The sequence below is a fragment of the Anomalospiza imberbis genome, chromosome 5 (genome assembly GCF_031753505.1).
Source record: "Anomalospiza imberbis isolate Cuckoo-Finch-1a 21T00152 chromosome 5, ASM3175350v1, whole genome shotgun sequence".
Lineage (NCBI taxonomy): Eukaryota > Metazoa > Chordata > Aves > Passeriformes > Viduidae > Anomalospiza > Anomalospiza imberbis.
Window position 1 is genome coordinate 44361177 of NC_089685.1, and position 25396 is coordinate 44386572.

Consider the following 25396-nt stretch of genomic DNA (forward strand, 5'->3'; position numbering starts at 1 on the left):
AAGCCATGCCTGACACAATTTTCTAACTCTGACAGCGAGAAAGCAGGATTATTTGGCAGCAGGAACTCTTAACTGCCAAAGCATTGTATATGATAAATGGGCTTTTACAACAAAATGCAAGTTACCCCAAAACTAGTGACATAAGGCATTTATAAACAAAGGACAATTTTCATTGTCATCTGGTAACTCAAGCCAGAGCCTGTTAACATCATATATCCCCTCCGCTGACCAGAGCTCATGCTCACATATGGAGCTGTGGGAAGAAAGGAGGAAGCAGGGGGACTTTTGGGGTGATGGCATTTGTCTCCCCGAGTAACGCTGCTCTCCTGGAGATGGCTGAACACCTGCCTGCCTATGGGAAGCACTGAATTAATTCCTTGTTTGGCTTTGCCTGTGTGTGCAGCTTTTGCTTCATCTGTTAAACTGTCTTTCTTTATCTCAACCCATGAGTTTCTTCAATTTTACTCTTCCAATTCTCTCCCCCACTCCATCCCATGGGGAAGAGAGTGAGCAGCTGCATGGGGATTAGTTACTGCCTGGGTTTAAACCACAAGTTGAAAGCTTATATGGATCAAAACTCAGAAGGAAATCAGCTGACAGGCTCCCCTCTTATCCTAAGTGCTAGGATTAAACCAAATCTTTTGCCACAATTATATTGCCACTCTCCTCCCCTAAACCAGCACCTTTTGGTTTTGTTTGTCATTCCTTGATATTTGTTATCCCTATGCCAACATATTTAATTTATGCAAACTGTTCTTATCAAACTTGCTGCAAGATTCAGCCTAGAGATGGCAGCATTTGCCACAGCATCATCTAAACCATTGGCTAGAACTGCTGTAACAAATACAGGAAAAACAGCTCTCCCATTGCTTTTGAACTTATCTCCAGTTGTTATATGAGCACGAGGAGTAGTGCCCAGAACTAGTTAAAAAATCCAAATATTAAAAGAATCAAACTGGGTAAGGAAAGACTTGGGCTTTAGCCCCCATACAATAATAAGTTTTGAAAATAAATAGTGGGTTGAAAGAACATTTGGTCTTCGTAGTCCTCTTGGACTCATAATAAAAATTTCTCCCACAACAAAGATGAATAAATAAAACAAAACTATTAAATCAAAACTTTTTGTACATATCAATATACAGACAAGACAGACAAGTAATGAATGAAAAGATTTATTTTTTAGATACTTGAAGTTTCAATCACTGTGCTATAGAAATGAATGCTGTGCACAAAGAGCCATACCATCCACCAATTAATTTTCCAAGTTCTTCAATTCTATCACTGACAAATGACCACATCTCAGAACGGTTTTTGTGTATTCTAAAAATTGCTTGTAATGAAAACATTCTCTCAATTCCGGAGATGTAGTCATTTTGCTGCTTTAGTCAGAAATGCAAAATAGAAAGTGTAGGAGAATGGATTGCAAGCAACCTTGCCCCTGATGAATTACAGCTGTGCTATTATCAAAGAGGAGGAACTGCCTTGCCCTTAGTGGGACATGGCTGCGTCCAATGAGGACGGGTGCTATAAAATAGTAGATTAGCTGGTCGAGGTGGGGAGACAGAAAATGAGAGAGACAGAAAGGAAAGAAGTTTGTTTGCTGGCCCTGCTGTGAGGGGCTGTTGTTGGAGCCTCCTGGCATCAGAGTCTACAAGGGAAGCCTGCAGTCAGAGTCTGGGAGTAGTTGGAGTCTGCTGGCAGTGCTATCTACTGCAACAGTACTGAACTTGATTTGGAAAATTAATTTTAAGTGACACAAGTACCAAAGCAGCAGAGCATTTTATGGCATAATCAAGCACGCATATCAACAGTTTGGGCAATTAGTCTCTTCTTTCAGCAACAGAAAAATCTCAAAGAAATAAGAACATTTGTCACTGGTCCTGCTTCAAGTCTTTGCCCACAAGCATTGAAGTGACTGGGTGCATAGAGGCCCTATGCTCCAGAAACGTCTTGACAGCCAGATCTTGACTCTTGTCAAAATTGTAAAGGTCCCTGTAAAAGAAGGAGCGGGGGAAGGCACCATTACAAAAATCCAGGAAAATAATACAACAGATTTTCCTAATATTTCACTTTTCCCTCAAAAGCCTTGCCTTAATGTGCATCCTGGGACTAAGCTTTCTTCTATGCAAAAAAATGTCAGCAATTGGAAAGAGCCTCTGAAGAGAAGCTTGTTCACAGTACAAAGAGAATTCTCTATTATGCCACTTGAACATGTACAATAAATGCATTTCAAGTATTATACATTCCATTATACCAGAAATGACAACAGCATGAGCTTCTGCAATTTGGAGATTACTTTTACCTGAACAATGGTCGAGTAAACTTCATCCTGCCCTGATCTGTTGCCATTTTTAAAGCCAGAGGAATAGCTTCTTCCCACTTGGACCTGATACAGAGGCGCAGCCATCTGGAGGTGGAAGAAAAAATTTGCACTTATAATTTCATTTGTGGTAGTGTGGTGGTTGGTTATCTAACGATTCTGTTCCCATAAATACTTTGAGCACTGCTGTGTATCATGGGAATGAGATTCTAGCTGAACATAAAATATTTAGTGTTTGACTAGCACATTACATACATCAACTTTTTTGTACAACAGGAGAAGATTGCAGTCAAGTTCCTCCAAAATGGAGGATTATTTTCTGCAGCTATGTATTTTTTTATATTACAGAAGTGTCCAGTTGCATCATTCAGAACTGAATTATACAGCACTTGTCTCATTTGCCCAATGGATTAAACAACCAACCAACCAACTGAAATGTCACCATGGGTGCATGTGCTTGTTTTGCTTTAAAAAGAAATTGATCTTGTTACAAGAAGTAGAAACCACACAATATGTTTAAAATACTTTGTTATCAGGTCATCAGGTTCTTTTGCTAGCATGCCAGATTAAAATAAAGAACAGCTTATCTGCTGTCCACTGAGTTATTCTACTAGACTGTATTTGCTCAATTCATGAATAATAACAGGATACCACTCTAGTAAGCATGATGCCTGCACATGCATTTACAAAACCACAACAATAAAAACCCCAAACCCAAACTCTCCCCCAGTTCTGTAAAACAGGATGTCTCAGGTGAAGCAGGACAACTTGTTTTATGAAAACATTTAATATTTCAAAAGTGCCTATAATGGAACAAACCTGAATCTTATTTCAGAGTTGTTTATAGCATTGAAGTTATATACTTCCTGCATGCGTTGGACATGTGACAATGGAAGAGGTGCCTGAAAAAGAAATTGCACAGTCAGAATAAGCCAGAGGAAGACTTCAAGCCAGACATTTCAATAATAAACAGAGTGATTCAAGAAGACTGATGCTACAAAGAAACTGAAGTCCTACCATGGCAAATATTTTATTTGCTCCTTTTATCTTTTCAGTGTATGGAAAGGGGCAAGGAATAAATATTACCTAATTCCCACATTCTGTACTATTGAAATATTCAAGACAAAGTATTGTTATTCAATTTTATTTATAGCTAATTTGCTATAAATTCTGGTACAGACCAATTCAAACACCTCATGGTTTTGTTTTTAGCTTCCAATCCAAAACACTTTGTATGTTGTTCATTAGCTGAAGAGCCAGACACATTAAGGGAGGCAAGGCTGTAGTTTTCAATAACTATGCATGGTGAGAGCAGATTAATTTAGCAAAACATAAAAGAGTAACTTAATTTCAATGCACAGTAGAGCTTCTATGTCTGCTTTTGTGATATCAGAATCAAGTCATCCCAGATGTGCATTTACCTCCAAAAGCAACAGTGCCAGGAACTCAATTAACTGATGCGATGACATTTCCTTCAGGTCTGCTGAGCTGAATGAGCCCAAATCACTTTCTTTTGCCTAAAAGAGAACAGTTGCTTAATTTTTAATAGGTATTTCAAAATACAATCAGGTGTAATTTTCTGGTTTGATATCCACACTGTTGAGTCATTTTACTTAAATAAGATACTGATTTGTATCTGTACAGGATGTTACAATAAGGGGAAGGGAGGGACTTAAACTGCTGATGTTTGTACTCTTCACTTATTTTCTCTCCACTGATCTTTTTATCCCCACTGTCTTTCTATTAGCTAAGTGAAAAATCAAATACTTTTTTATAAAAATTAACATTCACAAGAAGAAAGATAAACGATAGGATGCAAGTACAGTGAAAAGCTACAGAGGTAACAAAAGGAGGGTATGCTGAATTCTCTATTAGTTGTATGACTTTTATGCTTCACACTAGGAGAAAATTATGTGGTATTAACTAATATACTTTTCGTACCAGTTTTTGATGGGAAATACATACTAACTCCAGTATACCATAGATGAACTACTGCTAATACAATAATCAGTAATGTAGAGGTATCCTGGCATTTGTTTTTAAATCAAGCCATAATATCAGGGTTTCAAAAATAGTATTTTCTGTTTGGTTACTACATATGTATAACAAGAAGTTGGCTCTGTACCTTGTTAAAATATGGACTGCACTTCACAGACAGAAGTTATAGCTAATCCCCTGACTCTACAATGAAGGTCTAGTCTAGGAAATGCAAAATCCAGGGCAGCCATACTGTGACTATAAATACACACAATCTCAACAAATGAGAGATTTCAGAAGAGAATAGCTCTTTTTGTGTAACAAAAAATATTAGCTTTTCAAGATAGGGACACTTCAGCATTCTTTAACCACTCACTTGGATCCATCTTTGGCTCAAGGCAATGCAAGCATTTGATAGTGTCATATCATACCTGTCAAATATTAAAAACAAAGGTTCACATAATGAAATAACCATAGAATAAAAGACTGAAAGCATTAACAGAGACTATTTTTACTGTTATATACACCTACATAGTACTAGGGCATTTTCCAATAAAACATTTATAAGACTTTCACCCTGTTTACAAACTGCTTTATCACCGTTAGGAAAATCATATGCAATCTGGAGAAGGAAAAGTTGAACTACAGAAGACTGCAGCTTACGTAGGCTTCACTGGTGGCATTCCTGGAGCATGAAACCATGAGTTCCAGTCAACTTTATCGAGAATATCTACCTACAAAGCAACACAAAACCTTATTAAATTTTAAATCTGACTTTAGGATTTTTTTGAGAAAATGGAATCTATTTTCAATCTTTTTATTTGTTTTGATAACATTCCTCGAATTACCCCAAAGAATCCTACACAGATTACTTCAAAACAAAGCATTCCCATCTATGAAAAGAAAAAAAAATAAAAGGCATCATAATGCAAACCCATCTTCATAAAATCCCAGATTAGATCATATTAAGTTCTTGAAATAAAGAAAAGAAATATAAAGAACTGGTCTTTAAATAAGTTCTGACCTAAGTCAGATTTTCACATAATTAAGGGGTTTCAAGCAATCAGTTTTAAATATTACCCAACCTTATCCTTGAAGTAGGAGTACAAGAACTTCTTCCAGTCCTCTGTTACGATGCTCTTATAAGCAAACTTCTGAACATAAGCCTTCAAGAAGCCAATGAAGACATCTAACAAAAAAGAAAATGTTTTAGTGTTTGAAATTAAGGTGGAAAACAAAAACATATAAAATCTGACTAATGCTTACCTGGTCCTCCAAGGAGCTGTTCAAGGTAAAAAAGCAAAGCAAAGCCTTTCTCATATGGCATGGATGAATAAGCAACATCAGGATCTACTTCATCCAGATTAATGACGAGGTTAGTTACAGGATTTTTATCTCCAAGAGTATTTATCTGTGCCAAAGACAAAAGAACACATATCAATCTAGGAAAACTGGCACTCCTGAAGATCTGTACTAATTCTATTTATAAAGGTATAAACCATCCAAAACTGAGACAGCTTCATTTCAAAGCATTCTCCTTCTTTTTCCTGAAGTTCTGAATCTGCACAAACCTTAAATTACTATAATTTAGAATCAACCACCCTGTGCTCCAGATGTCTTGAAGCAGTTAATTACTATCATGCCTTTCTAACCATGAGCACCTATTAGCCTGGCTATATTTATCCCCTTATTAACAAACTATTTCAACTATGTCATTAAGCCTTTGAATTTAAAACCTCTGTTGACAGAAGGAGCCGTGCCAGCAAAACTTTAGCTCTTGATATGGGCAGAACAGACTTTAGGCTGCTCAGGGAACTAGTAAGATATCACAGACTCGAAATCTGAAAAGTAAAGTTTGATTATGCTACCAAAACACAAAACTAAACAACCCTCTTAGACAGTAAGAAATCAGTTGCTTGCATGAGGCACTGGAAATTCTGATGGTCATGGAAGCAGATAATTTTGATAAACTTTCAGCTGCTTACCAGTATGCTAACAGGTAATACTGCAATTTAGTGATACCCAGAACAACCAGAAGAGTCTGTAAAGATGTTCATCCTTACAGAAAAGCTTAGAACAATTCAAAAAGCTTTATCTAATCTGAGTACATGAAGCTATAACCTTGGGTAGCAATCAAACACCTTGGAATCAAAGTTGTTTATCCTCTAATAAGAAAGCATTAGGAAAGCTGACAAGACAAATTTTATTTGTGGGAAACCTGTATGATGACTTTAAAACTGTTTACCGTATTCTGCAGTTCTCGCCAACCTCCTAGAGCCTGAAAGTGCCTGAACTGCTCACCAAACAACCGACCACCGATCCTGCGTTCCAGGTACACAGTATGACCCTCATTCAGCCTGGAAAGACATTGATGAAGTTAGCACTGGTAGGATGGTAAAATGAATTTAGTTAGTCTCTTTACATATTAAATTTAAAATATGATTTGCATTGCACTGGACATCATACCCACCAAAAATGCTCCCATGTTTTGCTGGTTACCAAGTTTCCTGTCCAGCTATGAGATATTTCATGTGCAATAACCTAAAACACAAAAACAGATCCACCATTTAGGCTCCTCTGGAAAAAAAGCATCAGATTCCGACAGAAAGAATAAAATGTTGATGGGATCTCATTTGCTATGTTATGTTCACAAAGTCAGTTAGCATTCACAGTTCTGCAGATCTATCCATACAAATTTTAAGCAGAGTACCAATGCTACCCTAGCTAACAGAAACAATTTTCAATGTCCAGCCTGCAAGCTGTAGAGCCATACTGATCAATAGCTTGGTGTAGATAACTTGTTTATGAAATCACATTTCAGAATACAGAATACCAAGTGATGGACTAGTACTGCTTTCTCACCTAAGCAACTTCTGCAGTGGGAAAGCTAACGATGCATGATACATTAAAAAAGTACCCATGTCAAATATTTCAGTATTCTTCGTTTAAGACAATCTTTTTTTTTTTTTTAAGTTTAGCAGTACATCAGTCTAGTAAAAAGACATTGGCAATAAAATTGCATTCAGAGTATTCAACTTTGCAGAAAAAAAAGGACTTATTCAAATTGTACTCATTATTTCCACTTTGAAGAAATCTATATATTATATGAGTTCTAGTGCACAGACACATAGAGGAAGAAGTTATCTCCTAACGATTTTGATGAGGCCAATTCAGTTGTGATTTTTAAACATATCTATACATAGATGTTGTGGTTTAACAGGACAAGAAAAGAGTTGTGGAGCAGCTAACCTCAGTCAGCTCCCTGTGTATACAGGCATCCATGTTATTTCCATCTGTCCTTTATACAAAATAGACTTTACAGAGTTTACTTAAAATTAACACTCGCTTTTGTAAGAGTTCTTGAGTTACTGCCTTAACTTTTAATTTCCCCAATGAAAAGAGACCAAGTTTTCAGGTATTTATTATAAAGGAATTCAGATGCATCTTCAAGTTGTGTTCTACTTGAAGAGATGAATCTATTTTTGACTTACGTTTGATAGAGATCGATCACCTGCCTAAAAAGAAAAGGGAAAGCCAAGTTAGTTGTTAGGTTCAAGTCAGCCTCAAAATAGATCACTTCATGCAGTTTCTTGTATGATCCCTAACTCCAAAGGAGGCAGGAACATGTACAGGTCTTTCTAGGAAGAAGACTAATCCAATTTGTGCATTACTATCCATCACCTGATTGACATGCAAGCCCTAAGGAAAAGCTGACATTTATCACTGCTATACTTACCAGTAGTGTTGGAGTCACAAAAGTAAGACAAGGATTCTCCATACCACCATAAGGAAAAGAAGGTGGTAAGACTAACAAATCATACTGTCCCCACACATAAGGTCCTGCCAAATCTTCTGCTGTTTTCAGCATATCTTCAGCCTGAAACAAGAATTCACATTAGTTTCTAAGATGATTTCTGACTATAAACACTGATCAAATAATAAGCTATTGATCCCATATTTCATTCCTTTTCACCTTGGCAAGTCTCACATGTAAAACAAGTATGGGACTGTATCAATATGTATTTTCAGTACTAAGTTTGTACCGCAATAGAATAGCAGCATTTTGTGGGGTGGGAGGTAGACAAAGGAGAACTAAAGATGACCAAAACAGAGAACTGTAGTCTGTTTCTTTTCCAATAATATGTGCATTAGTTATCATACAACACTGGTTTTTGTTGTTGTTAATTACTCACCTCAGAAAACTCATAGGCTGATTTATCCACTAGTTCCTTTTCAGCCCACACCAGTGTCCTTGGGCCAATCTTTCTGTTGAAAGTAAAAATAAATGCCAATAAGATGGTACGAACCAGAAGTAATTCTATGGGAAACTAATATAGACAGTGTATGTGTAACTGTAACCCACAGCTCTTGAGTAACCCACATTGCAGAGGAAACTCATTAGAGAATCTTTGTCTGCATTTCCTCTCCATTGCTGAAGCAAAGCCTTAGAAAACAGAACAAACATGCATGCATTATTCAGCAAAAAGAATAGGAAAACCACTTACAGATTTTTAAACGCTATCAAGCCCTAATATAAAAGCATTATTGTGGCCTAGACTAACACAACCTTGTGCCAATGAGAAATGAAGCTGAAGCAATACTTTTCTGCCTTTGACAGAAAAGGCTTATCTGTTAACAGACAAGGCTTATCTGTTAACCAGGAAAGAAGATCTATTCCCTGTACTAAATTTTAACCACTAAGGGCTTTTTCAGGTCCAAATACTTTATGCTGTTTTTCTAATTTACAGCACAAGTAAAAAAATTATTCAAGAGCAAATCAAGATATGTGCAGTTTGATACAAATAAACAGGTTAACTGAATCTCTAAGACCCTTTACATTTAGAAATAAGAAAAGAAACAAGCTTTAAAAAAGCTCAAAAGATTTATTGTGGTTATTAATATTTATACATTGTACAGATTCACTCACCTACTTTCTAAAGCTCCAACCACTAAAGCAAACAAGTAGCAAGGTATGGGAACCTAGTGGTGAACATAGGAAAAATAAAGAAATCTTACTTGTAATGTCAGTTATCAGACTACTGACTCAGAGAAGAACAAAAGTATATAAATAAAGAAGTTTTCCTCCAGAGCTTCCTGCCTTAAAGGCAGGTGCTGTTTTTTCAAAAACATTGTTCTTCCTCCCCGAATGATACTCCTTTATCTACAGGATGTACTTGCTTCACAGATGTTTCAGGCAAAACCCACAAAACCCTAAGTATTTTTCAAACTCTAAGTTTGAAAAAAATCTGCATACAAAATTCCTGCTGGTTTGGTATCTCTTCAAAAGAAAGCCAGTTTTCCATATTCATTTCAGTTCCACTAAATTTTATGGAAAGAGAAGTTAAGAGATACTGCTCAGATAAAGGGCAGTTTTATCACACAGAAAGATGCAGAAAAAGCCTTAATGAAGTAAACAAGAATATTTATGGATATAAATATATTAAAGAAAAAAGATTCAGGAAAAATCAAAATGTATATATTTGATTTCCATGTTTGGAATTAAAAAAAACCTCTAAATATTTGTTATTTCAATGAAAAAAACTCCTAACTGAAGTATCTTTATAGAGAATTGCTTTCTCCGAATGCTCTGGAAAGAAAATGGGATAATACAGTGATTCCTGTAAAAGTTCCACTTCGTCTGAATTTAAACAATGTTAAATAAGTAAGACTTAAAATCATAATTAGTTGGAGACACAATTTCAGAAAATTTTATTCCACTATTATCCACAAACCATTTAAATATTGTTTATTAAAATACCCATGTCATCATCTGTGTTTTAATTTTACCTATTAACCCACAGAACATATTATTGAAAAGAACAAAGTCCGTTAACTTATGTTATAGATGAGTTAAGAAAAAGCTATCAATACACCTCCACATTTTGATGTCCAATTTGCTAATGTGACATTTTGAAATTCAAATGTCAATGACTGTTGTAAACTCATTTTTACAGAGGTTGCTCTCCACTGCCCTTCTTTCCAGCCTGGCTATGCAGGAGCAGAAAAAGGAGTTTTAGGTAAGCCTCAACACATATACATATCCAAGAGCTTGATGCATTTGCCTTTTAATTTGTTTAACCTCTTCTAACAAATCAGTGTCAGCATGAGGCAACATCCGTGTGCTTTTCCATGTCTTTTTTCATTTATATATTTTGTGCTTAATGTGTTTTCTTTAAAGAAAAGCATGTCTTTGTAAAAAAAGTAATGGTTTTCTGTATCAGAAAGTGTAGTATAATTTCAATTACACTAAATGTTATTTCTGGTACAGGTCCATCATATTTATCAACAGTGTATTCCTAGATAACATTCATCTCTGGATTACACAGACAACATAGAAGTCTTCTGTACTAGACTGAGAGTGGCAAATGTTTTGGCTCCACAGAGAGGGCAGAGCACTGCTTACTGATGTGCTCACAGATAAGGGAACTGTTTTTGCCCCTCTCTCAGGTTTCATGCAGCAGCCAAATCAAACCCAAAAGCTGCTGCTGCTCAGAGTACTCTAAACCCCTCTTCTCCTCCAGTCACATCATAGCATTCCTCCTTGCAGTTATTCAGTGTCAACAGCCCAGATTTATGTTAATTTTATCTGCTTGTTCAGCAAAATGAACTGGGCTCACCAAAAGAGCTCATAAACACCAGAACTGTAATCCAAAAAGCTGTGAAAACAAAAAATGCTAGAAGAGTAAATCAGGACTGCTGCTTTATGAGCAGTGGAATCATTAGACTAGCTGCACCACTAAATAAAATTTCCAGAGAACAGTAATCGTTAACTGGCTGGAGATTCTTTCCATAGAAACCAAAGTTTTCATATTCCAAAAAAAAATCTTAAAATATGTTGTCAGAATTTGCCTAAATTCAAGCTAAAAATTGCTTCTGACGCTGAGTTTCACTGCTTAGATGAAAGCTCTTGGTGAGCTTAAAATTTGCAGGGTCTGTTTTCCAAAACTTCCTCCCATATTTGCATCTGCACTATTTTCCAAAAATCAGTGCCAACAAAAAGCGTTGTGACAGGACTAGTTTTGAGTATTGAAACATTTTCAAAACTTGAATTTGGCTTTTCTGGGAATGCCAAATATGACCAGTAAACACCAGCAGCACCAGCACTTACTGGTTGTCTTCTCAGAGCTGGAGTTCCATAGTGCCTCACATTTCTCGAGTGGCAAAGACCTATGTGAGTCACACAATTTATCCATGACATCAAAACCACACCTGAGGCGCTTGTGAGCTGCACAGGTGAGAATAAGACCTCGTGCAGCCATTTCCCAGCCCGGAGCACTTACGTTCTGGCTGAAGCGGTAAATCTTGTGAGTGCTGTCCTCTGGGTCGGGCGCCTCTCCATCACGATTCGCACTCATCAGAGCCAGTAGCTCCTTTGGGACTGATATCTGAAAGGGCACCCAACCATAAGCAATGCAGCTGGCACTCAGCATTATACTCCATATTACAAGCAGCTGATAACAAACAGTAGCCCAGATTTGTTCTGTTGTTAGGTCATCTCTGTCAAGTAGAACATAAGGCATATGGAAAATGTTGTCTTGAAGACAGGCAATATTGAATTCATCAGAAGAGTACCTCCAACAGAAGTTAAAAGGCTCACTTTCTTCAGACAACTGAATTGTAATGTCACAGTGCACATCTATCTTGCTTTTTGCTTCCTTAAAACTATTTACACCAGGATTGCAAATATCCCCTAACTATATACCAGAATATATTACTTAAGGCCTTTTCAAGTGTTTTTTACTTTACAGCACTTTTTGCTGTCTTACTGGCAGCTTTTCCTTCATCTTTCCATCATCTTTCTTTCTTACTACTGCATTTTTACTTCCTTTCGCAAATAGGTACATAACAATGAAAAAAGAGCTGACATATACAAAAAGGAATTGGTAAAGTTAGAGAACTGCCACAGGGAAGATCAGCTCTTTCACATTAAGCTGAAAGTCAATATTCTGGTTTTATATTGGGCCACATGCTGGCAGCTACCAAAAAACCCTGACCAATATAAATTCACCCACTGTAGCAGCTGTCTTCAGTTAAGACACATGACTTAGGTTCATCTACCTCTGCATAGTAGGTTAGTTTCACAGCAGGTGTGTCTTGGCATGGAAAAATGGCTCTGCAGTGGATAGCCTAGAAAGGGAGAAAGGAAAGGAAGATAAAACAAAACTGTCTTTCTAATGCAGAGGACTAGAAATAAATCAATTAATACACTATAGTGCAAGTCTGTACAGCTCCTCCAGAGAATTCATTATCTATAATCCAGTACTTGTATCACTTAGAGCTTACAGGCCTTTGTAAAAGGAATAATAGTAGGTAAGGCAGATCAATAGACAAAAGTATTGGTTGTAAAGGACCATAGGTTCTTTAACAAGGATACTGGAGTGAGTAAAGTAGTTACAGAATTACCAAACTGTAAACATATAATAAAATCTCAGCAACATCCTAACATTAAGTGTTTTCATTTAGGACCTTTGACACACACAGCTAAAAGTTACAGGCTACTGCCCTTCCCCTTTCTAGCCTTTCTCTCCAGTTCTTTAGAAACCAAGGGAAATTACAGTGGTATGTCAACAAGTTTGGAAAAAATGAACTCAACCTGGCACTGGCTGAAGAGAAATGGGTATTTCTTTCCAGAAGTTTGCTCTGGAGTAAACCACTGGAGAGCTGAAGACTGTGGAGAGCTTTCAAAAGAGATTTCAACAATTGCTTCTTGTCCCCTGTATAATAAAGAACACAGTCAGACTGTTTTGACACAAATACTGATCATATTGAAATTCCTCTGCAAAGATGTCTGAAAAACAGGTCTGCAGCACTGTCTCAAAAGCATTAAAAATGAGAACAAGCATCATATTAAAAGCAATAATTCCCTTTCAATTATGGTATTAAAAATGGTTAGCTTATTTCATTTTTACATCCCAAGGCACTTTTATTATTGTTTTTACTAACCAAAAATTTTCCTCTTCTCTCTTCAAGGAGAGCACAGACTATTTGGGCCAGCTACATGTATATAGTTTTGTCACAGCTAAGTTACCTTGTACATGCAAGTATAAAAAACCCTCTGCAATACACAAACAAAAAAAAACCCTACATAAGTGCAAAACCCTACATAAGAAGAGACATGACTGAAAAATGTAGAATAAGTATTCTGTACATTAAAAATTTAGATTTTGTGTCTGATGTTAATGTTCTGTAGGTATTATCCTCAAGAAGAAAAAAACACCCTGAAAATTATTAGTAATTGTAGAATTAATTCCTATTAACAGTAGGGGTTAACAAGAAAAATAAATAATGTTCAGATTTTATTCAGTGTTTCAGAACTGGTGTCAAGCAAAAACTAACAGTTATGTGTAAGACAAGAATCAGTTTGCTAATGAGGGAACACACATCAACCTGACACATTCATACTCTTATTTATTAAAAACATATCTTAACCATCACTGACACCCAAAGTACATGGAATACTTGCTTCTGTTCTCAGAAAGTTCCAGATTATACATGCAACTCTTGGAATAAACAATCCAGCCATAAATCAGAACAAACTTTAGCTAATCAGAGGAGTTGGACACTAGATAAGCTGACCAGGTGTACACATCTGGTTTATAACCAGTATTCCAAAGTACATATTAGACAAGAAAAGAGAAAATAACTGGTATTACCATAAGGCACATTGCTTTCTGAACAATCAGACTTCCAGTTGTAACTCCCACCCTTTCCTATCGCTGTTTCATTGATAGTTACATGGGGGACTACATCTCACACTAGATTATTTATTCTTACAGTCAGAAGTCATACCTCCCTCTTTTTTTTCTTACCAGGAAATTTAGAACTTAAAAAAAAAAAAAAAAAAAAAAAAAAAAGCAGCTGAAAGTCAAATAAAAGAAATGGGCCTATATTTCTGATGTTCTGATGTGGCCTGTTTGCTCAAGTACTTAATTTGTTCAATTTCATAAGAGACCAGAAGTGTTTCTCCAGAAGGAACAACTATTTTATGACATTCCTTTCTCTTCCTCATTATTTGTGTTTCTTAACTGCACTAATTCAGAGAACAACATTAAAAAGAAAAAAAGGTTAAAAACCAGACTTAACTGAAAGAGTTTTTAGATGTAGCAGTAAGTTCTAAAAACCAAACAATAAGAAGTAAGAAGCAACTTAATATTAAATTGTATGCAAACAAGGGAACTTCCTTTTACAATCACAGCTTTCAGCTTTGGCACCATGGAGGACTGGGATACCACTGAGTTACAACATACAAAGCAAACTGACAAAAACCATACTGTAATTTGGCAACAGCTTTTTAATTCATGCACCTTAAGAGGTAGACCATGGTTAGTTCACTCTCCATCATGCTGCCAACATGCATTAGCGTAGACAACAAAATAAAACTTTGATTATTGGAAAACATGCTCGTATCTAATCATAGTGGTAACCTGAAGTTCTACAGAAATGCAGAACCAGCCCTTGTATAAAAGAAGACCCAACGGGGATTGTAGCTCCATGTTCTTTACACTGTAACAATTCTGAACCAGGTAGTTAAAGCAGAAACAATATTACTGATGAAGCACTGGAAAAATTTCGATACATTTCACATCATTTTGCTACTCAGTTTAGGAAGTAATTTTGTACCTGATACAAGGTCTGGGGACAGATATAAACACTCTTTAAGTTCTGACTAATGAAAGGCAAATATGACATTAATCTACAAGATGATACAAAAATAATGCAATGCCCTGATTCTAATTTATAAGTCCCTTTGCAAGCTTTACTCAACAACCCTACAGGCAGACAAGCAGCTTATAGAGTGTATTTTGAAAACCACCTAAAGGAGCAGGGAAAAGTGTGTACCTTCTTAGTTCATTTGGAAATGTGATTTCTAGAGGGGTCCCCTTGAAACTGTGCTTTTCTCCAAAAGCAAATTGTGCATCCTGTCCATTTACAGTCACTTTAAATACCTGTACATTTTTTGTATCCAGGACCTGTGATAAAGAACATATTGCATACCAGTTAAATAGTGTAAAATAATAAATGTAGCACAATGAAATCTTAAACACAAGTTCCTCTGAAGGAAAAAGTATTTTCTAAATAAAACCAAAAAAGCTGACTAACTGTGTTGACCACTGGGAACCAGCATTTTAAGAGAGCAGCACTGAACTAGGAAAGCTGGAGGGGAAAGAGGAAGAAAACCAACTTCTAACCATAGAAGTAATTTTATTAAGAAAAACTACAAAGGTAACAACTCCACAGTACTGCTATGAAGTGAGAACGGTATAAAAGCCCTGCTAAGGCTTCTGTTGGAACATGCCACTGCGAATCCAGACCTTCGTGCAATGGAAAGTGAATTAAATAGTGCAGTACTCATTTTTAGCACGAACGAGGCGTTACTCTTTTTACTAATAGGATTGGGCTTTTTCCCTAAAAAAATAAGCGCCAACCACAAAAGAATTCTATGGAGTCAGCATGAGAAAAACCCAGAACACCCAAACTTCGAATATAATGAGAAGTTTAAGAGGTTCACATGCTTATTTGCAGAGATAACAGAGAAAGCAGCTGGCATAACGAAACACACAGGCGAAAAAGCCCTAAATTTAGATTTCCAGTGATTTATTCCCATCTTTTCGGCAGCATGCTCTTCGCCGCTTTAAAGGGAATACACAGTCTTGCCCTTCCCTTGGGCACCGCGCCGGCTCTGGTGGGGCTAAGCGGGAACCAGGGGCTGCGAGGCGCTGTCAGGCTCCAGCCGAGCAGCAGGCATGGGCGGGGGGTCCGGGAAGGGCCAAGCGGCGGCAGGGAAGGAAGGAAGGAAGGACCCGGGACGACGGCCGAGGGAAGGACGGGGGAGAGGGAAGGCGGCCCCGGCGCGGGCTCCGGGCTCACCCCTCACGCCCCGCGGGGTCCCCTCGCGCCCCAACCCCCCCCCGCCGCCGTTACCAGGCAGCGCAGCGCCTCGCGCTCCGCGCGCGCGGTGAGCGCGGCCGTGCCCCGCAGCACCCGCGCCTCGAAGTCCGCGCGGCAGCGCAGGTGGAGGTGCCGCGTGAGGCAGCACGCGGGAGACGCGAACGAGCTCGGGTCCGCCATCGCTTCCGCGCCGTCTGCCCGCCCTGCCCGGCCGTGCCACCCCGTGCAGCACAGAGCCCGCCGCGGAGAGGGGAGGGGAGGCCCCTGGGAGGTGTAGTGCCGCCCTCCGCGCAGAGAGGGCGGGGGAACGGCGTGAGAACTACAAAACCCATGGTGCGTTGCGAGAGAAGGGGTGTGTGAGCCGAGAGACTTGGTTGACTCAGTTGACCGTCACCAGGATGCGAGAGACTAAACAGAATGTGAGCCCTACTGGAAAAATAATGAATGTACAGTTCCTCGTTAGTATAGTGGTAAGTATCCCCGCCTGTCACGCGGGAGACCGGGGTTCGATTCCCCGACGGGGAGGTACAAGTGTTTTTCCTTTTTCCCTAGCTGCTTCTACCGTAAAAGCAAAATCAATTTTTTGGGAAATCAAAGCTGTTTCCATACAGCCGTAATAAAACTGTTCCGACTCTAAAACAGAAAGAACAGAGCAAAAACTATCCGGGTCTGGCTGCCTACCTGCTCCAGGGCTGAGGTAGCAGCAGGATCTCAGAAGATCAGCTGCAAAACTGAGAGCAGACACAGGGAAATCATTTTCATATTTTAATGGCTCAAACAGCTGAACAAAAGGGTTAAACCTTTCAAAAACATTCACCCTTTTTCTTAAACTGGGATGGAAAAAACCTAATCCAGCCTCACCTGAGTCAGAAACAATGGGAACGGGGACAGGTCAAACAGGCACAGGAGGAGAGGGAAGGTGGAAGGCCAGAGGCCATGTCCTGGCTTGCAGTAACACAGGCTAGCATTTTTGTCCTCAAAAAGAGAGCTTTGGCGCCCTGAGGCTTCACTGGATACTGCCCGGAGCACACTTAGCTAAGTGCACCAGCTAAGAGTAGTTTGCAGAACAGCTGTGAGACTCCAGCATCCCTGCTTACCTTTACTTAGTATCACTGAAAATGCTTTGTTAAGCACCCCCTCTTTTTTAATCCTTTTGCCAGAAATTTATTTGCCTATTTATTTATTTCACAGTTCAGCACAAAGGTACTAGGAGAGATCTCCTGTCTGTGGGAGGTCAGCAGATGCTGAGCAGTAAATATGATTGCCCAAATTTCTGTTTTTCCAAGTCAGGAAATAGCTCCATGGCCAATTGCACATAAAAGGAGTAAGGAATTAAGACCCAAGGCAAAAGGCCAAGACACCCAGCTGTGAGGATGCATGTGTCTGGTGTTCAGAGCACAAGGCTGGTGAGCCCTGCTCTGGCCCTGGCTTTGTGCTCTCTGGCAGTTTCAGTAAAACTAATTTGATGCCTGAACTGCACACTGAAAGCAGACAGTTCTGTGCCATGAGCAAATTTGCATCAGCCCCCCAACCAGCAGCAAGCACTCGTGAGAATATGCACAAGAGAAATTTTCTCTGTGTAATAAGAGCTAAGAGGCAACTTGACAGAAAAGTATGGCAACAAAGGGCAATTACTCTTAACACAGCATTGCTGGAAACCATGGACATGTAATGCCAAATCCAAAATCTAATCCCTGTCACCTCCAGAAATTGGTTTCCGAAGTAGCACACCTTCAGCCCAAGTGTGGACAGCCATGGGAGCAGCACACCAAGAGCTGTGGGGAGTTGAGACTACAGGAGGAACGCTAGGCTTGATGTACTGTGCAAGACCAAGAGATGGTTTCTGTGTGCTCATCAGCTGATGGCAAAGCCCATAAGCCTCTCAAGAGCACCCCACCACCCCAGCTGTCCCATCTGGATGTGAATCTGAGATGGCAATGTGAGAAGTACATGAAGAAGAGGGGATGTGAGCACCACCCACAGTGATACCCTGGAGCTTTATATAAGCTTCTAGACTGCTGCCACATGCCCAGACAAACTAGGGCAGGACTAGGAAGGAGTTTCAGTAGGTCTGTATTATAGAAGGGAGAAAAAATAACCATAACATTTTCCATTTCGTGATTTCTGAATTTCCTGCCAACCTCACTTCTCTTTCTCAAAATCCACATATATATGTCATCAGAAAATCAAGGGAACTTCTTTTGCTTAGTAGGCAGTTTATTTCAAAACAGAGATCAGACCATAGTTGTTCATGTGTGTTGGCATCCAGTCAGGCAATTTCAACTGTCATAAAACAATAAGGGATAAGAAAAGCAATTAATTCAAAACAGAACTCTGCTGACAGTGTTTTTAGTCATAAAAAAAGAGTCTTGTAAGCAATTTCATACCTGCTTAGTCATGGTTCTTGTTTTCAGATTTAGCTTTCACGGTGCTCAAGCCACTACCCAAGAGGCAAAGTTTTGCTCTAAACATACAGCTTCTGAAGTCTCAGAAAGGCATTCTCATTGGTGCATGGGCAAAGGTGAAAGGAAGAGGAACAAGGAACTCAGGGCACTGAACAGGGTTTTATAAGGTCAGCCTCTCTCCACCTGCAGGGTACTTTGTTCTCACCTAAGTCATCCAGGTCAGCTCAACCTCTTTCCCTTCTCCTGTGCTACCAAACCCTTCCCACCCCACGGTTCTGTTGTTCCCCAGTTGGTAGTGTGGAGCCAGGACAGTTGGAATGCCAGCAAGCCCAGACACAGCTCCCCACATGTTTCAGACCTTCCTGAGAATGCTAGTGCAGTTCAGGATGGCTTCCTCATGGGCAGTGTCCACAGGGGGCACAAGGTGAGGGATCCCTTAGCTGGAAGACTTCTGCAGTTAGCAGAAGCGCAATTTGAATGAGCACTAATGAAATCTGGAGATGCAAACAATTGTTAATAGTAGAATTCTTTCTCAAATGCCTCTTTAATTATCCACACACAGCTTTAAACCTTCTTCTCTTTTGATGCTTCTATTCTTCCCACTTAGCTTGCCATCATGTGTGTGATTTATTACCCTCAATTTATCAAAAGCTCATGGAGAGCCAGTATCATGGCTGGTCTGTGGCCAAACCAGCAAGACAAGAGCAACTTGGAGAGCAGATTACCAGTTCCATTCTTGCTGAATTCATAGGCTGGTAGCAAAGCAACACTGCGGGGAGGTGTGGGCTGGAATGTCAGCATAAGCATGTTAATGGCATCTTGCTAAAGCATCTGTTTTAAGTGTGTTCAAGCCCTGGGGACTGTGTAATTTCAAGCATTTTGTCCTCTGAGGGTGGTATTCATAGGTGCATTTAACTAAGTCCATTTTATGTACCCTTAACTCTGCCAAATGTTTCAATTAACTGTTTTCAAGGTGATTTTTGAAAAGCAAAATATTGCTTGCAAATGTTAAAAGACCACTTTATGTCATTAGCAATGATAAAACACAAACTTACGAGAATTGAGTATCTTGGAAGTTTTATATTGGTGATTACTCTAAGAACAAGGAAAAGAAGCTAGGACCCCTTCTCAATAACTTATGTTAATTGTATATCCCTTGGAAGTAAACGAATCAGTAAGTAGTGAGATGAGGAAGAACATATTAGAAAATGTCTCTATAAATGGTCATCAAGGGGCAATAGCAGGAATAGACAATGACAAATTGTTTGCAAGCTTTCTTGCAGGTCAGGACATCCAATGTAAACATGTTGAACTGGCCATTTAGGAGGATACAAGCCCTTTACTCCACCTTGGTTCTGCTACAGAGACTCCCAGTGCTAAACCTTTGGCTGCTAGGAGAAAAGGGGTATCTTGGCCTGTCAGAAGGTGCTGAAACACTTTGCAGCAGTAGCTGCTGTTTGCTTCTGATCCCTGCACGGGGTTAACCCGGGGATCATATAAATAAGATAAGCAATGTAAAATAATTTAATCTTCATTGGAGAAGTTTCGGCTTGTAATCATTAATATCCACAAACTTTTGGCCCCAAGAACCCCAATTTGTTCTGCAGTCTTCTCTCTCCACTGAGGAGTCTAGCTGCCAGTGGCCCGGGCCAGCTCTGTGATGATGCCAGCCTTGGATCAGCTCCTAGGAAAAGAGCTGTATGAGGGCGACAGCTGGGCCATGGCTATCCCCAGTCTCTGCTGCCATCCCTGCCCCCCTCACCATATGGAGGTGCTGTGGTCTGTGCCCTTGCTGGTGGCAGCCTGGCCCCAGTGCCCCCAAGGAGCAGCCCACTCCTGCAGCTGCCTGGCACACAAACAATCGCAGAGCAGCATGTGGACCTGTGAGCACAGAATGCCACCAACAAGCTGGCAGTTGAGTCCTCTCATTGAGAATTTCCAACATCTTCACACAGGTCTGGGCATTCAGGTGCTGTGTGTTCCTGTAACTCCACTCAGGCCACTGGAACAACAATAATATAAACTAGATGGGATGCTGACCTACCTGTCGATTAAAATATACCCAGGCCACCATCAGGCATTCGACCCCACTGCATTGTGGTTTTATAGCTCCTCCAGACTACCCTGGCATTTTTTCCACATTCACTTATAAGAAAGGTAAATTAGATGTCCACTTTTTCTCCAGTAGCTCTTAACATCTTGAGCACTTAACACTTGAGCATAATGATGTACAAGGTGCTGTTCCATTTTGTACAGGAATGATCATTAATGAATCCAGTCTCCTGGGACATATAAATGGAAAAATTTTTAAAGCAATATCTTACTAGTACTTTATTCTCCTTTTATTTATTTTTTTACACTGCTTGAGAATGTCCATTCTATTTATTTTATTTTTCCTGATCAAGACAGTTCCTCAGTGCTGTCTTCTTTGTAGTAGTGAACAAACACTTCATACAGTTCTATCTCTACCTGTCAGATTGTCTGTTAAATATAATTTCCATGTTGCTAAACATGCACACAGATTATACCATCAGAAAAATTAGCCTCTACTTTTAGGCTGTGTTTTTTAGGATATGTTTAAGCTACTAGAGAGACCTGATGATCAGATTCACTCATATTATTTCAAAAGGAAAGCATCCAAAAATCACAATACTCATCTGATAACATTAACCTACAACTTTAGAATATACTATCAAGTAACTAACGTTAAAATTTCTACTTGAACTGACTATATTTATATTTCTACACAACTATGGCACAATTCCTTTTTACCACTTTAGGCTGTGTAGTGTGTTTTCTTCTCCAGAGGATGTCATTTAACTGTGCATGGAGATCTGGCAGCCTCAGGATGTCATCATGACTGGTTCAAGTAAGGATAATTCCTGCCCCAAACCCAATAATCTAGATGATGCACAGTTAACTCTTCCACTAATTTGATGGTAAATGACTATTACACTATTTTGCCTATTCAGGATTTTGCTTTGTCTCATATTTTTCCTTTGTTAAATATTTTGAAATACCATGGATGGCAACACTTCCTCTTTCTGGTCGTGTTACTTTCATGTAGCAGCAGTGGGTTACATATATCCTTCTCTATCTGAAAACCCTAGTGTATACAAAACTTTTTATACAGACAGAATTGTGGTATATGAAGAAATCATCTGTGTTTTTCTATAGCTGTTACTATCTTCACAATCTTCTCAGTCATCAATTTTAAAAACTTCTGTTTCTGGGTGATTGGGTCCTTTCTGTTCCATGACGTACCAAACAAACAAGCTCATACTAACTTTTAAGCATCCAAGATCTAACACTGCAACAAAAGAGATGGTATATAGGTTTCACACAAAGCATGCTCCCTTGAGTAGTTTGCAGATGCTCCTCTTCATGCAGAATAAACTCAATGATCACAAAAAGGATGATTTTTTTCTGTTGTTTAATATCTAAAGCTTTCCAAGAGGAGATTTCATGCCTTTTTACTGATGATTCAGCTTTGAGAGACCTTTACTCTGGAGATGGATAGAAACTGGCCTCTGGATAAATTTGGGATATTGTTTTAGAGTTAGGAGCATTGAAAGATACAAATTGTTGATAATTCTATTAGTTATTTTCTTTCACCAGCAGATGCACAGAAAGGCATTCATCACCTCCTGTTTCTGCACCAGGCCATGCCATCTGGTGACTGTAACATGCAGCAATTGGGCTGCTCTTGAGTTCATTGTCAGGCCTACTTCTGTAGATCAGTATCTTGGACTTCTCTTAATTACGCTTGATATTTTTTTGCTTTTAGATTGACTTCTTGGAACCTTTCTTTGATTCTTCTGGGAAATGGAGAAAGTAATTATTTGGATATTTGTCCCTCAAATCCATATTCAGAGCAGGAATGCAAACCAGAGCAAAAACACAAGCAGAAAGAAAAGAATTGTGCAGAAAAAATACTTCATTACTCAAAGACTTAATCAAAAAGCATAAGTCTTATACATCTCCATTAGAGACATCTTTATTCAAGAGTGGGAGCAGAGTAGAAATAAACAAAACCAGCAAAAGCTTCTATTACAATTTTGTAAGAAAAGTTCAGTCATATGCTTTCCTCTTTTCAGTTAGGGCAATAGTATCTTTTGAGATTGCAGAGGCATTGCTTATTTCTTCTGCCTAGTTTATTACAGTCTTACCATCTGCAGCATTCTGCTGTTGCTGCAGCACCAACCAATGGAAATTTTTGCAAATCATTTGATATTATATTTCTGCCCCTTCTTATGCATAGACTTGGGAGTGTGAGCTGAAGACTACTTATTAGAGCAATGTTTACATGACCATGCAGCCTTATGTGATGTTATCAGTCTCTCCAAATTAAAAAAAGCTCTGTGTCAGATACATAAGAATTTAATATTTTTAAGCCTGAATTTCCCTCTGTGACTTTTCTGTTAGGTTTTGCCTGGCAGCAGCATTGGCCTCAATTTGTAGAGTTAAAGCTAAAAAAATAGAGTTATTCTATGGCAGTAATTAACAAACTCTACTTTTTCACAATAAGCAATGAAAGATGTTTAATCAAACAATATTATAGAGGAGAAGAAAGAAAAAAAAGAGAAAGGAAGCAAAAGAATTATCAGAAGAATCAAAGACAAATGTTTTCTCCAAAATCACTGAATGATAATGGGAATCTTTATGACTCCTCAGTGAAGTGCTCTAAGGTTGTGAACAGCAGCTGCTTGCTCACAGTTTGTTGTCTTCCATTTCTCAAACCCAGGCAAGCCTTTCCTTGTCCTCATTTCAGTTGCTGGTCAATAAGTACCACTGTTGACTCTGCATGAGCTGCTCCCTGCAATGCTCTTCATTACTTGTCTCTGGTTTTTTTTTTTGCTCTGGATATCTCAGCTCCTTTGCAGAAATACCCACAAAGCCCCTAGTGTTCTGACCATAAAGTGAAGTGTCCCTAAAGAGATGTACTTCCCCCTTTCTCTGTATGTGGATGCCCCATGTCTGAGAACAACTGGAGACCCTTACCACAGGCACAGCCAGCTGCTCACAACAGAGGAAGTAATTTCCATACTTCTTGCATAGTTATTTTTTACCAAGGTTATTTCACAAGGCAAAAGTGTCTTCCTACTTCTCCCACAATTTATTGCATAACATGGAACATAATACATGAACTGATTAAATGTGCTATGCAGGTGGAAGTCTCTCCCCTAAAAATCTGTGAAACATCCCATAGATCCAGGTTTCCACACATGGGGTGCTCTCAGTGGAGGCATTGATCTACTGTTTTTGGCCCACTGTGCATAACCTCAGCCACGTGACATTTCTACAGCGTGATGCCTGCAGCCCTCTCTGTGCACAGAGACCTGCAGACCTGGGAAGCAGGTCCTTCCTGGGAAAGGCCTCACACCAAGAGGAAAGGTCGTGTGCAGGTTTGATTCAGGGCCATGAACTGCAGACCTTTCCACTTCTCCCTATTTCTGCTGAAATAGGTGGGGGATATTGCCAGCACAAGGGAAAACCTTGGAGTTACATCCTTACTCCCTGAGTCTGATTAAGTTCAGATAACCAGGGGTGGATTTTTCACTTTACTTATCACATGACCTCAAGGAAAGTCTTTGCTGAGTTGTCCAAGGCCATCTTTAGCAGAGAAGGTTTAAGGGAGCCCAAGAGGCCACAAGGGAGCCCAAAAGTCTGCCTGGACAAGTATTGCACTGAGATATAGGCAGTCCCTCAGGCATGTCAAGAAATACTTCCTGTAACTGTTGGGGCTCCTCAGAGGTGTGGGATCCTCTTGTCCTGAACACACACCACAGTGCTTGGGCAAACACTGTGCAGACTGGACTGAAGAAATAGCATAGGTAGCTCTCTTTGGCAGAAGCTGAAGTAATTTTGGCTCAAATAATCTCATTAAGGGGAAGTAATAAGTCTGAAAGACTTGGGCAGAAGACATGTTCAAATACATTTATTTTGCAAGAGCCTGACCTCTGCAGGTTTCTGGCTGAAGTCCCAGGGAGCACATTTAGCTGTCTGTGATTTGTTTTCAGGCACTCGGTGTTGGCCAAGGGGGCTGCATCCCCTTTGTAGTTTTGGGAATTGGCATTTACCAGGATCAGTGGTAAGACCTTCCATCAGCCATGCCCTCTGTGAGCCAGAAGAGCCAACACTCAGGGGTGAAGGATTTGTGATTTTGTGAGGAATACAACACCCCAGCTTCCCAGACTGACACCTTTCACTCTCTTGCCCCCCATTAGCCAGGGCTGGGCTGTAAGGAGCACTGTGGCTGTAAGGCTGATGGGATAACCCAGCCACTTTCCAAGGAGCCCATGGACCCACAACCTTTTCTAAGCCAAGTTCACAGTTTAAGGGAGGGCTGAACACTTTGAGAGAGTAAAGTCCACAGTGTTAAATTTACAGTTGTCCATGGAAAAAAAAAAATCACCAAATCTACCTCATTTCACAAAAGAGCTCACTAAGGATATTTCCTTCCTCTCTTCTTCCCTGAAGTGCTCACATGCTAAATGAAACACTGTAGAATGTACAAGGAAAAAAGGTCAGACAGTAATAACAACAGAGGAGACATCTGCCTCCATTTTCCTTTCCTGAGAATTTTAAAGTTCCCATAACTTCAGTGTGCCAGAGCCCAGCAGCACAAACCAACACAGCACCACCAACTTGGGTGAAGCCTGGGTTTATTTGCAAAAAAATACTGGTGCCAACAGAGGTGTTTCTGCATGGTGCTGGTTTGAAAGAAGAGAAATAGCACAATCATCATGCTGAATTCCATCAGCATATGTAGGGCCTGGAGGAAGAGGTGAGGTAGGACAGGTAA

At 39.5% G+C, this 25396-nt stretch overlaps 1 protein-coding gene, 1 long non-coding RNA gene and 1 other non-coding gene across 4 annotated transcripts; 2 read left to right on the forward strand and 1 right to left on the reverse strand.

The window, feature by feature from the left end:
- Positions 1-1171: 1171 nt before the first annotated feature.
- Positions 1172-16446, reverse strand: LTA4H (leukotriene A4 hydrolase). The gene is made up of 19 exons (XM_068190430.1): positions 16220-16446; positions 15137-15267; positions 12891-13011; positions 12356-12424; positions 11578-11682; positions 9225-9277; positions 8491-8563; positions 8034-8174; positions 7789-7812; positions 6768-6838; positions 6543-6654; positions 5564-5708; positions 5383-5486; positions 4961-5031; positions 4674-4728; positions 3742-3837; positions 3140-3222; positions 2303-2407; positions 1172-1992 (listed from the first exon to the last, which is right to left on the reverse strand). The coding sequence occupies exons 1-19, from the start codon at positions 16364-16366 to the stop codon at positions 1872-1874; spliced, it is 1827 nt and encodes a 608-aa protein (XP_068046531.1). The 5' UTR covers positions 16367-16446; the 3' UTR covers positions 1172-1871.
- A 139-nt stretch (positions 16447-16585) lies between these two features.
- Positions 16586-19995, forward strand: LOC137475005 (uncharacterized). Of its 2 annotated transcripts, none has more exons than XR_010999625.1 (3): positions 16586-16656; positions 18601-18758; positions 19875-19995. It is a non-coding gene; the product is annotated as an uncharacterized lncRNA (long non-coding RNA). The 2 variants fall into 2 exon arrangements; XR_010999624.1 differs by having other exon boundaries at positions 18601-18809; positions 19875-19992.
- TRNAD-GUC (transfer RNA aspartic acid (anticodon GUC)) lies at positions 16640-16711 on the forward strand. The gene has a single exon. It is a non-coding gene; the product is annotated as a tRNA-Asp (tRNA).
- Positions 19996-25396: the final 5401 nt, after the last annotated feature.

Bases quoted from the DNA above. Each gene is read 5' to 3' on its own strand.
- LTA4H (XM_068190430.1), bottom strand. From the start codon at position 16,366: ATGGCGGACCCGAGCTCGTTCGCGTCTCCCGCGTGCTGCCTCACGCGG. The intron at 4,729-4,960 runs GTAAGCTGCAGT...AATATTTGACAG, and splicing joins ATGCCACCAGTGAAGCCTAC to GTATGATATGACACTATCAA. The intron at 3,223-3,741 runs GTAAATGCACAT...TTTCTTTTTCAG, and splicing joins TGGCACTGTTGCTTTTGGAG to GCACCTCTTCCATTGTCACA.